Genomic DNA, 14,758 nt, shown 5'->3' with positions numbered 1-14,758 from the left:
AGAAGGTTGCTTTATGTCGACGTGACGCAGGCCGTGGTAGTGGGATGTAAATTAACAATAACAACCCACACTCACTATACACGCTTATCGAGGGGGGTTCACGATCGATATCGAACGAATGCTTTAGTGACTAATACGTTGGAATACATGCCGTAAGTGTTTTATGTGCATATGTAGCGATTTGTAAGTTCAGATGGATTTAATGGATAAAATGGGGTTGAGCTAACTTTAACTGGGATACACAAATCGATTGGACACTGAGCCTCGGGTGGAATGAAAAATGGCTATTTGCACTGAATGAAGAACTAAGAAATAAACAGCACAATTTTTGAGATTTGATGCTGCAATCTTGACTGTTGAAGTAAAGCAGATAAGTTTAAACATTTATAATCACTTACTGTGAAAAATGAAACACAATCATGCGCACCTTCTACTCATCCTCGCCATCATGCTCTTGTAGTTCGTATTGCACAGCGCCATCTAGTGTAGAGTAGCTGCAGTATAAAAAATAGGTGTTTCTAATTTTTAAACGAAGAACTTTCATTTTCTTCATTTCTATTTAAGATTGTTCCGAATAGTACGCAACAGTTTTTTTTTCTTAAATAATACATCGATTTTTGTCCTAAAACAAATCTTAGGCAACAAATTTCCATGTCCAAAAATTTGTTTTTATATACAATGTTATTATTTTTTTTTGTTTTTGAAATAATCCTACGAAAGATGACAAAAAAATAATCACAAATTAGGGGAAAAATATTGATTTTCTTCTCGCTCGTACAAAGTGGCCTCTATAATGTCCGCCGATAAGAAAGTAAATGTCAACAGTGTCACACTGCATAGAACGATCGCTCATAGAGCAGAGAGCAATATTAATTCGGTTTGAAATTTCTAGCAAGTGATTTATATAACAAAGGACAGCCATCAAAATCAAAATCAAGAATATTTAATAATAACAAAATGCGTAGAAGATTATGGCGATATAGATGATGTGATATATGATTATCCCATGTGCTAGCAGCAGGAAGGTTGTTTCCAGTTCTTTAAAACTCTCCCACAATGAGCCACTCTCAATTTTCTTTCGTATTATACTTCAATGAATTGAATAGTCAAACATACACAAAAACACAGGCGCCAATCAATTTATCTGTCCAAAGATTCGTCGTACTTTACTGATTTATTTTGTGTGTGCGCCTCTGCTTTTCCATGCCACAACACCACATACATACTGCACACCGGTATTCGGTGATGATTTTAGTGTTTAGTGTTTGTAAAGTTTGCTCCCCCGTTTTCCCCTCGCCGGTTGCGTTTTTTTGCTTGCTGCTGCCTCTACGTTAAGATTCCTTATCCATTAGTGGTAATGATGCTTCTATTGTTTTTCACTATCTCGAAGCACACGAGCACACGAAACAAAGGGAGTTGTTTTCGCGGCCAGTTGTTGGTTGTGAACTAAAAATGGTCGCATTTTTTTTGCATCAGCGTGTTACTTGTTACTACGGTTATATACGGAGCACACGTTTGCCATGGAAATAGTAGTGCGTACTGTTTTCAAACTGTTTGCGTGATCTGTTTTACCCGATCCTGGCCCTTTAGTTATCTGTTCCGTGTAATCTTGTGGGTTTTAAATATCTGCTCATGAATGACGGTCCAAATTCGGGCCCGGTGAATTAGTTTTCTGTAATATTACCAATCAGTGAAAAAGTGTTTGAGGCGGCCTTCTATTTTTTTGCAATGAGTTCTACTAGATTTCGTTCGGCTACCTTAAAAGTTAAACATAGGTAAACAAGTTCATTTTTTCTTCTCATTCGTTTCCTTATCTACGAGTGCCTTGTTTTGGATGTCGGTACGTTAGAGGGAAGTTTGCTTGATTCTGAAAAGACATATGACACAAAAACATACACACATACCACTGCACTGGAGCCAATAGGAATAATAATTATTAAAACAGATCATTCGTTTCGTTATGTTCAATGGTCAAAATTTATATATCAAGCCCAAAATCCGCTGTGCGATAGTGGTGCTTTACATGAGTTTTTTCTTGCATTCTCATATACCATTTCTCTTCGGAAACATTAGCATTTTAACTATTCTTAGTCGCTTTCTCTCTCTTTTTGCTACGAGTTGCGGTTTTTAATGATAGCTATGCATTAGACTTTTCATTCCGTTTTCGGTTTCTTAATTGTTTTGTTTTTTTTTCTAGCCCCAACAGCTAGCTTTATCTCACTGCAGTAATATTATCTCTGTGAAGTACACAAAGTTTTGCACAACACTGTGGTTTGCGTATTTACTAAAAGAATTGCGTCTGTAATTATTAGTGCGCGTGTGTTGGTGCTGTGGTGTGTTTTATTTTTCATTTGGAGGCTGAATAACAACGTTAGTCGATTGAGCAGACCTTGAAAGTAATATCTGTTGCCATGGTTTCTTTTTTGGTTGAGTGAATGGAATCGCTCAAGGGGTTTACTTGTAAGTAATAGCTGGTAGTAATAATAGTAGTAATAGTTGTTGTAAGCACAAATCATTCACTGCAGCTGCGTGTTCTATTGCAATGAACAGTAAATTGTTTTCTTTGGGTTGTTTGTGAGTGCCTACAGTACGACAAAAGCACAGTGTGTATATATGTGTGTGTGTGTGTGAAGATATAATAGATCACGTAAATGGAGGCGCACGGTACTTCATTGTTAATGGAGACGCATGGTGGTTCACTGTTCACGTCACGTCACTATCCTTCGCCAGCCCATTTTTCTCCACCTCCGCATACATCGCATCCAGCATAGAGCCCAAACGGAAAAGAAATGTCACTTACAGACACTCTTTCAATGGACATTGTCACGCGTTGTGTTTTACCACTTGACAACCCACGACAGGGGCACTCAACTACTAAAGATCGCTAGTTGTAGTGCAATCAATCTATTTGATCTGGCTTGCTTTGACCGGTTTGTCGTACGAATACGTGCAAAGAAAAAAAAACAAACAAACAAGATGGCTTCTCTAAGGCTCGTAATGCATAATGCAGGCTGCTTTTACGGTTGTTACATCAAGTTCTATAAAGTGATTTGCTTTTACTGCTAGATACAGTTTGGTGATGGTTTGGTTTTCTTCTTTCTGGTGATGGCCGCTAAACAGCGCTATTCAAACGTGTTACGGACACAAAACGGGTCTAGTGGCGAGTTTTTCGAGCATATGGCTACCTGGTCGCTAGTTTCCAACACACCGACCACTCCTTCCAAACGAACTCCTTCAAACTCCTCCCGATCCCGATCAGCATATGATGAAGAAAAAGCGATCGACTTATCCGAATTACCCAATACCAGACTACCGAGTGGTGCAGCAACGACTATCTTTTGCTTTGCTTTCGTAAATTCCATTACAATAAAGCGCGCGCCCGCGGGGGTTTCTGATTTGCTCAAACTAGCACGCTAGAAATCACTACTGCTTAGTAATACTTTTTACGTTTTCTTAACATTTCTTGGCCGGCTTAAATTTGTCTGCTTGCTTGCTATTTTCCACGTACAAACACACACACAAACGCAGCATTCGGTATGCAACACTCACTCACTAGTTTTGCATTTGCAGCAGTAAAGACGGATAGCACTAAAGAAGTGGCTTGGCTTATTATCTAAAAGTTAAGGTTAGTTAGCTTATTTCTGTTTTTTCCCCTCTTCACGCTTCTCCGTTCGGGGCTTTCCTTTCATTCCCTCTCTCTCTCTCTCTTTCTCTCAGTAGCATGCTGATCGATGGAAACTTTTGCGTTGAATTGTATTCAAGGTTTGTAATCGTGACGTTTTGTTTTTACAATAGAAGTTTTACGTACAGATGCAAAATGGAATTAATTCAAAGTTCATAAGCACATGAATTGGGTTTTTGCTTTACACGATGCTTTACACAACAATAACAAATGTCACGCACTTTACAACGCTTCTCTAAGGACGGGAATTATTTCTTCGAAGTGGCACACGAGAGAAAGAAAGAAAGAGCCCAACGACGGTTCATTCCGCTGTGAAATATTACGCCACACTTCATCACCGCGCGTGGGGTATTTTTGTTTTTAGAGTGTTCGGACGGGAAATGGGAGATGATTTGTCTACTATACTGGGTTTTTTTAATGTTCTTGCTGCTTATATACGTTTACATTACTCAATACACGCATTCTCACACAATGTTTAGTGGTTTACAGGTTGAATTAAAGTAACGGACTGTTGTTTTAACGAATGTGTTTGGTTTGCTTTTTTTCTTCTAAAATAAAACAAAAAAAAAACAACATAACGCGTACTCTAATACATTAGGTGAAAGAGAGCTGGAAGAAATCTTAAAGGAACGACACCTCTTTAACCGTTTGCCGGTACAAGCAACGCTTTAAAACACCAGCAGACGATCAGCGCTACCCTCCTGGCTATCGTCATCGTCGTCCGAATCTTCCGTGTCCTCATCGTCGGAGTTAAGTGTTGTAGCATTGTTTATGATTTCTTCTGTGAAAGCAAAACAAAAAAAACACAGGCAAAGTTAGCCGGTTAGTTTAGATGGTGAATACGTGGTAATAATTAAAGTATTACGTTTTTAAAATACGTTTAGTTCCTCTTATTCGCAAATCATGGATAAAGCTTTTACAGATTAATTCAATTGCGATTGAACTCGTTCATTTGATTGATATAAAACTTCTTTATGGTAAACATACTGGTCTTCTGTATTAATCTCTTCTTGAAATTGCAGGCCGTTTTGACCATTGGGAATACCATTGTCCTAACTGTAAAAAAAAACTATGCAGTTTTGTGTTTAGGAGAGTTTTGAGCCAAACTGGCGTAGATTTCTTATTTAAATAGAATCTAAAATCTGCTCAACATTATTTAAAACAAAGCGAGGTCTCGGCATTTTTCTAGCTGGCTGTTTTTCAGGTTAGGTCATATTTATTCCATATTTTAGAAACGAAAACAAACTTTTTATACACGTTTTGATGCAAAAGTAATTCAACAATAGTAAAACAATAATAATTTTATTTTGCATGATATTTGCATAATAATAGATGCCAACAAAAAAACCATCAGAATAACAATTGTGCGCATCATGGAGACGCATGGTCGTTTATTAACATAAATGGAGACGCACGGTAGTTCATCGCAAATGGAAACGAATGGTGTTTACTGTTACATGAGCTGGTTCGGTTTTAATTGCGTCTGAACTTTAACTTTAACAATCGATAAAAACCTTGCTACATCCAATGGATTGTGTTTGTGAAGGTGGTTATTGTAAGTTTAACCATTTGCCGAAGAAAGCATTGACAAAGAAAGAAAAATACTCACCACAGTTGGGTTTACCACGGGTACGCGTGTTGGCAAACTCGACACCGTGCTCATCCACACACCAGCACACGCCTACCGCCTGGTGGCACTGGGTCGGCTTGTAAAATCCTTGACTGTCACAATCTGGAGCGTACGAACCTTGTGATGAGAGGTTGATTAAACCAATTGTTGAAAAATTAATACATCTTCAAAGAGCCCCGAGGGCCGAACTTACCACTCAGATCGTTACCGAGACGTCGCCGGACGGCAGCACACGGGCGATCGGTTTTCTCGAAGCAACGGCACCATTCGCGTGGATCGATCGTGCCGTCCTGATCGAGATCGCACGTATCGATGAACGGTTTGATGCACCGCTCGTTCTGATCGTGCTCCAGATCGTACAGCTCCTGCGTCGATAGCTCGCCATCGTTGTTCAGATCGAGATGGCCAAACATCCAGCGTGCCTCCAGCTTGCAGGCGGCGGGAAAGTGCACCTTGTTCTTCTGCTGCTGATGCTGACGCCGCTTCTTGCTGTCCGCCATGATTACCGAGAACCAATCGAGCAGCCGGTTACCGATGGCCGTCAGCTGCTGCGGTTTGCATTCGCTCGATTTCATCGGATAACCTGCCAGGTGGAATCGAACCGAAACGGGAAGGTGGCGATGAATGGGACCGAACCATTAAAACGAATCGGAAAGGGGTTGGAACTTTACGTTCGCATCAAACCGGTGATGGAAGCGGGACAACACGACGAATGAGGAAGGTCTTAAATATTCTCCCAACCAAATTGGTGAAAAGTTATTGCGCTGATTTGCTAATCACCATCGTTAATTAAGCGTTGTAGTTCACCGAACGTAAGAGCGCTCGTGTGGACGAGGTGGATGGTGGAAAAAGGGACGTTCCGAACACCTTCCACTTGCGCCAGTCTGAATAGGTAATGACATTTTACAAATACACGCCCGGTACTGTTCGGCACGGGTCAAAAAGTTCCATCACAACCATCAAAAGCGCCATCGAATGTACGCGAAACGCTGGCGCGGCGTAAAAGGTAGGAAACGCCTGGTGGATGGGTCGCTGCCGTATTTTCATGTAAAAGTTAAGCTTAAACGTTACCGTGTGCTGGTGTGTCGCCTGGATGGATGGGTGAGATTGTGCGGAAAATACACGGCACGGTTCGTGTTCCGCATTAGCAAACAATGAAGCCTTTAATTAGTAGGGGGTGAATAGTTTAGTTGGAATAATTTGTCAAACAGTACCGATTGCTTATCTAACGCGCAGCAAAGTTGGAAGCCAACAAATGGAGGAACGCTAACTGTAACCCTTCTTATCGAATGATTCGAACTTTTTTTTTCGCTTACTCAAGAAGAGGCTTTTCCTGTAAAGAAACCATCAGCGCCTGTACCGGCGCTAATGTGTTGCATTCCGAAACGCTTAGTGAAAATGCTTGTAACTTTAAAAGCAAACTTCATTACGCTTTCACTTTCTTCGAATAGACCCACTTAGACGTACCGAGAGATAGAGAGAGAGGGGTAAAGGGAGAGGTGGGCATTAATCTGTCCGCCGTGGGGGTGGAGTTGCGATGGGTGTGCTTTAAACTTTTTCAACCGAGTTACTTCTCGACTTTTCCGGACCCACTTCTTAACTAAACATTGTTTCAAGCCCACCCATCCATCCACACCCCACGACAATACCCGTATTGATAGCGGGGTACGTGCGCGACGTGCTCAATAAGGGTGTATTAGTAGCGTGGCCCTGTTTCGCGTGCTCCGGGTTTGTGCGCGTACCGGCAAAGTATCATCATGTTAATGCCATGTAGCGTGAAGGGAATTTCACTGTCCTGCTAAGATAAACATTCCCCCACTCTCACCGTTTCGCCTCTTCACGCCTACTTCTTGTTCGCCTCCCGCCCGACCCAGTGTTTGTGAAGGCTCGTTTGAACCGGTTGTCTGTTTTTGGTTGCACAGAAGGTTAAACAATACTTAATTGCCATAAATCTTTGCTCGTTCGCGCTCACAACGCCCGCTAGAAACTGGGGCTTACGGTGCATGGAATCCTTTTCCCGGAACGATGGCGAAGGATTAAGCGTGGTGAGAGCACACAAACCACAATGGGCCAGTGTGGGACACACAGAGCGGACATTTTGTTCGTAAAATATAACAGTTTTGAAAAAAAAATGGGAAATATGTGCTTCGGATGGGGTTGAGTATACTCTTCGGGCTGTTACTGATGGGGAATTGTTTTGAAATCTTTACCTTTTTACAAATCTTTACTAAAATTTTGAGAATAACACGAAAATATACCAACATTGGTCTCCATTTCTATAGAACTACTTAACCAAGCTAAATTTAAATAAGATTTTTGTCAAAATTAATGTTCAAGGAATTGTTTGGTAAATTTAAGTGGGCTTTTTTATACCTTAAGTTTCCAAATTTGATGTCGTTTGTTTTGCACGAAACAATGCGTATTTTGTTAGTTATGGATAAATTAATCTCAAATACTTTAAAATTGAAACTTCTTAAAGTTAATCATACAAAAAAATGTTTTCAAAACATGAAAACAAATTAATAAAAACTATAGTTTTTCGAATGGTTTAATGTTTTCTGCTGTAGCTCTTGGATTGAGATGAAAGTTTAGATTTATGATCCATGATCCATGGATCCATGGATTCCATGGAATTCTATTTAATATAACTGATTTTAAATTATCAAAATTTTTATTTTCTCCAAATGAATTCTCCAGATTTTTTATTTCTCTAAAATGTCCACCAACTGCCCCAATGTGCTTGTAGGGAGAAATTCACATTTCTACTACAATCACACGTTGCCGTTTTTGAAGTTGCTTGGATACACCGGTTGCCATCAGCAGCAGTTAGCCGTGATCGAAGTAAACGCTGCACAGTGCTGCCATCTGATGGTGGCCGATGGAGGTAAGTCGAGCTTTTAATTTAATATTTTACGTACGAAACATGCCACACACAACTGGATGGTACAATTGGTGATGCTTTCAAGAAAAAGAGAGAGGGGGGGTGGGGGTGGTGGGGGGAAATAGACAGGGAAAAATAAAACACACAAGTAAAAAGCATCCCTGAGGTAGCAGGCAGAGAAGAACACGAAATCCAAAAAGCGAGAGGTGCGTACGCGGAAGATGTTCTCGCGCTACGTGGAGATGCGCTACGTGCGCTTGAAACGAAGCCGCTGCCGTAGTTCACGTGTGCTGTGCCGCAAGTAGCACGATGCGGCAAAGGGTTTCTATGCCATCAGTATGCTACCGGTGTACTGTTTCTCGATTAGATAAACGTTGCGGATCAGCATATCGTTGCGCGCTGTACGCGCACCGGAAGCTGGAGCATGTGCTTGGTAAATACCGACGCAAGCATTGATATGTTTCTTGCATAAATTAATGCGCGCAAGCAGAAGATTGTGGATGAAAGCTAGAAGATGGTTACAGAATTTATCGTTTCGTTAAATGATTGTGTAGCAAGTTGGAGGCAAATGAAGGGGAGGCCAATTTGAATGATGAAAATGGCTCACATTGAAATGAAATTTGCTTGACGAAATAATTTTCCCTCAACGAGACTTGTTTTCAGACATTTTTAATCAAAACTCTATCACAATAATTAGTGCAAAATCCACCCATAAACGTTAATATTCATCTGAAAACCCTATTATTGGCACCGTAACCTTATTCTCCGCTTATCCGGCTCAGGGCGAATATCGATAAGCACGGATAATCAACATTTTACTTCACTAAGTTTTTTAAGTTTCTTCTCTCACAATGCTTTAAAATTCTGTGATTTTGAGAGTTGTTATCTGTTCGGAAAACTGTTTCTAGTTTTTTTACATATTCTTGATTGTGTCTACTTATTTGAGATTCTTCATTTGAGAATGTTTTCTTTTCACCTGCAAAACTCTGAGACATCATTTGAACGGAACATATGCAATCGAGCAGAATTTTTTTTTCGCGATGTTCATGTCGCGACGACTCATGGTGCAATGTTTTTGGCAAAATATTTTACTAAAACATCTCATTTCCCAACACTTATACACCAGCATTGGATGCGCCCGACCAGCAGACTGCTGCATTCACTCAACGAAGCACACCGGAAATGGCTGTTTTCAGGTTTGCAGTACACAGAACCACCCCGGAGCCGGTGCAATAGACAAGAAAAGCAGAAAAGAGCTACACGATTTGTGCCGTTTGTGCCTCTTTTGCCAAGCGCAGCCACCAGCGTACCAGCGCACAGTAACGGCGCTTCGTGTTTCGAAAGTCAAATTAAGTCCGCCCGGATACGCTTCGCCCGGGACGGTTGCCTCTGTGCCGGACACACGGGGTGACGTTTGGCCTAACAACTGGCCTTACGGTGCCATACCTGCCACGAGTTGGAAGCACCGTGCACCGTGGTAGCCAAGTAAATGTTTCATTGCCCGGCCCCGTACTTACGTGCCACGCTGCCGGACTGTTTGGATGGTTTGCCGTTGCCGTTATTGGTGTTACCGGTGCTGGGCGGCTTATCGAGCATCTCGTTGTATCCTCGGATTTTGTGCTTGTCCTCGGCTGTCAGGCGGGTCGAACCACTGGTGGACGAACCGTAACCATCATACTGACGGGATGCCGACGGCAATGAAGGCTGCAATGTGGGAGCGTTGGTAGCACCGGAACGAGAATGAGAACGGAAATGGGTAATGTTATGGTAATGAATATTTTCCAAACCCTACTTTTTGCGCAACATTTGCTGGGAGGGGGGACTGTGTTCAGGGATCCGGGAAGGAATCGCTCAACACCGCCAGCAAATCACACACATACACACACACACACACACCGTTGCGAGTGCTGGCAAAGCAACCAGGAACGGCTTCGGGAGCGCTTTTATCAGACCTACCTTGCCCTTGTACGTCGTGTACTTGATGTACTTGTAGTGCTTGTTGTCGTACTTGATCTCCTCGGGCGTGAAAGTGTACTGTGAGTTGATGTGGTTGTAGTGACGGTTCTTTTCCTCCTTGAGCTGCTGCTGCCGGTTTGCCGGAGATGGAGTTTGACGAGCGCGTCGAGTGGGGGCCGCAGGCAGTGCAGATGGAAAGAGGGAAAAAAAGAGAGGAAACGATAGCTTACAGTACTCTGTGCTAGTACTAGCCGGGGTGTGCCATTGTTATTTTATCGTCGATAATGGCCACACCGAGGACTCGTTGAAGGCTCTTCATTAAGAACCAACTGGCAGTCGGGTAGGAGACGGTGATATGACAGTCTAGAACCGAACCCGGAATGCATTGGTGCATTTGGTAGGTACGGAAGCTGAATTTCGTGTGTCCAAGTTTAGCAACCATAAGCACCGAAGCTTCCGTAAATGCAAGGAACGTTCTGTCGTGATTAATGAGTTCTGAATATCTTTCTTCTTGTTAACTAGATTTGACAAACTGGACATACTATAAAGAGCTTATTATAGCAAACAAGCCGTTCGATTCGTTTTGCATTCGTTTTTTGATGCATTGAAACCCCTTCGGAGCTCGCTTTCCTAATCTACGTTAAGTTTGAGAAGATAACGTCACACCCAACTCTCACCAAACTTCACCGCGGAACCGACACGACTTCCATCATCGTCCGTCACGCTGTGTGTTGACATAGATCAGCATGAAAGCATCTTCCATGATCCGTAAGTCCAACAGCCCCGTTCACTCGGGTGCTTATCCTGCAAAGGCTACAAATCGGGTAGCAGGAACACTTTGTCGCCTGTCAATCGTTTAACGGTTTAGCGGGGAGTGAATGGCGCTGGTCGGTCGGTTCCGTGTCTTTTTTTTTCGCCCTCCGCTTAACTTCCAAAGCCAGCCGATAAAACCATCTTCCGTAGCCTCCCGTTCAATATACAATCGGCACCGGTGATGGAGCGTCATGGTGCCAAACATGTTCGCATCGCAAAGCGAAGTTACTGCAAGTGTTGAAGCTGGATGAGTTGTTTACTTTTCGTGCTCGGCAGATGCTGTCGGTTCCGTACCGCTTTTTTTTTACTATCCTGCTTTGCAACACCAAAACTAAAGAAGACGTTGCGGAACGTACAGGCTAGACGATTGGGGCTTTCGCCCCAAGCGTAGATCGAATCGATTGGCACCGAATGGCAGTGCTTATCGTGTGCGGTATGACGAACCCCTCCAAAAGCGAAGGACCAAAAGGCGAACAAGCCGTCAACTGATGTATGATTTATGAAATACGCAGGCCGTTTGAAGGTATTTTCCGACATTGGGGTAGAGCAAGTAAGCCATTATTAAAGCAGTGCGAAACGGTGCAATTTAAGCATATCCTTTAGAGTGTACAAGAAAATGTGTCATGGTGAGACAGTTGTGAAAGATTCGAAAAATCAAACAAACGATCGATGAAAGGAAACTCCTTGAGAGTGTTATCTTCAGGAAATAAAAGATTTAAATTTCAAAGATTAAAAGATTCAACATAGTTCGGTCCAAATTGAGCTACAAATGAAGTTTGACCAAAGCAGTTGGCTTTAGCACCGACTCACCACAAAAAGTTTGCTCTATGCATCACCATGGCAATTTAAAGAATAAATGCTTAAAGTAGGTCATATCATATTGGTCTGTATTTAAATAATTTTTTTGTTATTATGTTAACTATTCTAACCAAAAAATTCTGTTGCGTGAGAAAGAAACTCAACCAGCGGGCAGTTTAACCCCGTATGTGAGGATAAACAACTGACGAGCAATGCAACTCGCCATCGTGCTACGAAGAGAACTCGCAAGTCATCGGTGGGCAGGCCATGTCATTGGAATGACACCGGACTACTCAGCCTTGCGAAGATTTTTTCGGACCGGCTTCATGAACAATGGAAGCGGTTGTAGTTGATGTGTCGATCAGAAAGGCCAGTGCATACATAATGGATGGGCAGTCGACAGCGGTACGACTGTCACTGTCATACAGGCTCCGGTGGGCTGGTCACGTCATGAGAATGACACCGGACGACCAACTCCATAAAGTCCTTTTAGATCGTCCACATGGACAGAGGAGGACCAAATTGAGATGGAGTGATGGCGTTGATGCGTCCGCCAGAGAGGCCGAGATAATGGATTGGCAGACGAAGGCGCGCGACCCTGGAGCAGTTTAGAGGACTCCTGCCTCTTTGGCCCGCAGGCCAATACCGCGAAACGGTTGAAGACATGGCTAAGTAGTACGTAAGACACTCATTTTACCACACTGTCTGTTTTAGTCAGTTTTTGCTGCGCGGGAACGGTCCGGATGGAATTTCTCCGCGGTCCTGTCACCAATCGCCACCAAATACACCACGGATCTGCTCTTGTCTCAGCGTACTTATGGGCCTCAAAATTACACCAATACAATTAAATAAAACACGCACACATTGGAACAGAAAAACGCTTACATTACTGTGAGCTAACGTGCATAACACCCATAGAACAAGTTCATTGGATATGGTTCAAGAGCAACTGTTTTGTCACTTTGTTGACGGTAATATTCCTTCAGCGAAGTTAAAACGGAACACTAAAATGACTATGCCGGAACATCAACGAACAACAGCCCAATGCAACAAAAAGCGTTTATTGCCATCAAGCAACGAGTTTAAATGGCCTTACTGTTGCGTTTGTTAACCCCACTAGCTATCTAGTCTAGCCTAGTGGACGCAGGCCACCGTTTGCACGGAAACACGTGGGCCAAGCCGGCACCCATAAACACTTCCGGGTTGGGTTGTTTGGCAGCGGAACCATTCTCCTTCGCGTTTGACCATGGTGAAATGTATTTATTTGCACATTTTGTTTTCGACTCGTTTCGCCGTTTTGGGTGCTTCGGGCCACTGTTTAACTTTGCCTTCCGATTGTTTTGTCCTTCGGTTTTTGTACTTTGTGTTGCCCGTACGTTGGCCTCTGGTCGCTCTGGTTTCCTACTTTAACGCTTTTGTTGCCCCACCCCCCCCGCGCACTTTGGGGCGCAGCTTAATTAGAGTTGAATTGCTTTTTGCTGTAAATAACATTAAAACGCCACTCGAGCGATGGCCCGCCCCGGGGATGCAGTGCACCGAAAGGAAAACCGACCGACCATCCGTGGAATGGAATAACCAAATGGTTCACGCCGAACAGTACTGGGGTTCGAAATTCGCAATTGAAAGTTTTTAGCGCACGAGAAAGAAACGCTCCAGGGCAGAAAAATTCAGAACACGGAAGCGGCTACAAAACCGTTCCACAGAACCTTGCGCAATAGAGAAGTTTGAAAAAGAAAGTGAAAAAAACACGAAAGAACGAAAAAAAGAATCCCAATTGCGACGAACGAGTGCGCAAATGTAACCAGTTCGTACTTGGGTACATTTTGGAGAAGAATTTTCTCGCGTTAAACTTATTCAATTTGGCACACAACGGACCACCGGATTTGAGGGGGTGGGAAAATGTTTTGTGAGAGCACTGATAAAACGCAACACGGAAACTGTTCTGCAACTATCGCTTTTGACTGATTGGTAATCCGGGGTGATGGCCGGGGGGGTGAGATTGGGGACGCGTCCTGAGCGTGGCCAGGGTGAACCGTTCCGTTAATGATTTGGATTGGTCCTGATGGAAAGTTTTTTGTGTGGAAAGATGAAACTGCACGAACACAAGGATTTTTTTCCGGCGGTACAATTAAGCAATTCCGGTTGACCGTGTAGTGATGTGGAACAAATTTGTTGTGATTAAACTTTTGTTAATTGGGTTAGTTTGGTACTAGTAAAGGTAGCTTAAGGCTAATGGTAAAGTAATTTTATACAGGGTGTACTAAATCCTGTTGATATTCGAGTTTTGTTCTCAAACAGTGTCAAAAACAACATTGAGTTTTTAGTAACAACCTTACAATTTGATTGGTAACTTAAACAATATGACGCCTCCCAAATGAGTACCTCTAGATGTAACTCTTAAATTGGTCAGCTTTTCAGCATATTCCATCAATGTATTGAATATTTACAGTCAAAATTATAGCGATTTGCTCGGTATAATTTGGCATTAGGTCGGAATAGAATGGTTGATAGAATAGCAGTTACTATTTTCCAACCAAGAGGACTTCAATTGCGGTCAAATAAGGTTAACAGGTCAGTCAGTCGAAAACGCCATATTTCGTTATCAAATAATTAAGAAATTTAGTGGGCTTTTAATTCAAATTAATCATAGAACTATTTTCATTTCATGAGTAAAATTAGTGAAAATCAACTCTCAACACCATAAACTATTTAATACGTTGTGGGCACAACATTTACTGATGATCCACGAGCTTGGAACTGGTAGCTGTTGTTACCACCAAAGCACGACTAGGCCGTTAACATCTGGTTAAGTAGGCGTAGTAGAGTAGTTTTTTAAGTAGTTTTTAGTAGAGTAGTTTTTAGTAGTTTTATAAACATATTTTCATAATCTTTACACGGTTTTGGTAAGGTGGTGCATAGTGAAAACTGTGTTGGATTAATGTTTCCTAATTGAAACAGAAACAAACATGGCGACCTGTCATCCGGGTTTCATGTAATC

The 14,758-nt window shown here is 42.4% G+C and overlaps 1 protein-coding gene across 1 annotated transcript in view; it reads right to left on the bottom strand.

The window, feature by feature from the left end:
• Positions 1–4,350: 4,350 nt before the first annotated feature.
• LOC128719112 (proteoglycan Cow) overlaps positions 4,351–14,758 on the bottom strand; it is an 89,081-nt gene continuing 78,673 nt past the window's right edge. The window contains exons 7-11 of the mRNA XM_053812734.1: positions 10,150–10,278; positions 9,711–9,897; positions 5,506–5,895; positions 5,292–5,429; positions 4,351–4,463 (exon numbers count right to left, since the gene is read on the bottom strand). Coding sequence (XP_053668709.1) covers positions 4,351–4,463; positions 5,292–5,429; positions 5,506–5,895; positions 9,711–9,897; positions 10,150–10,278 — 957 coding nt within the window. The remainder of the gene's footprint in view (positions 4,464–5,291; positions 5,430–5,505; positions 5,896–9,710; positions 9,898–10,149; positions 10,279–14,758) is intronic.

Source organism: Anopheles marshallii, chromosome 2, assembly GCF_943734725.1.
Source record: "Anopheles marshallii chromosome 2, idAnoMarsDA_429_01, whole genome shotgun sequence".
Lineage (NCBI taxonomy): Eukaryota > Metazoa > Arthropoda > Insecta > Diptera > Culicidae > Anopheles > Anopheles marshallii.
The sequence above is the reverse complement of the archived record's forward strand: the minus strand, read 5'-3'. Positions and strand labels throughout refer to the sequence as shown.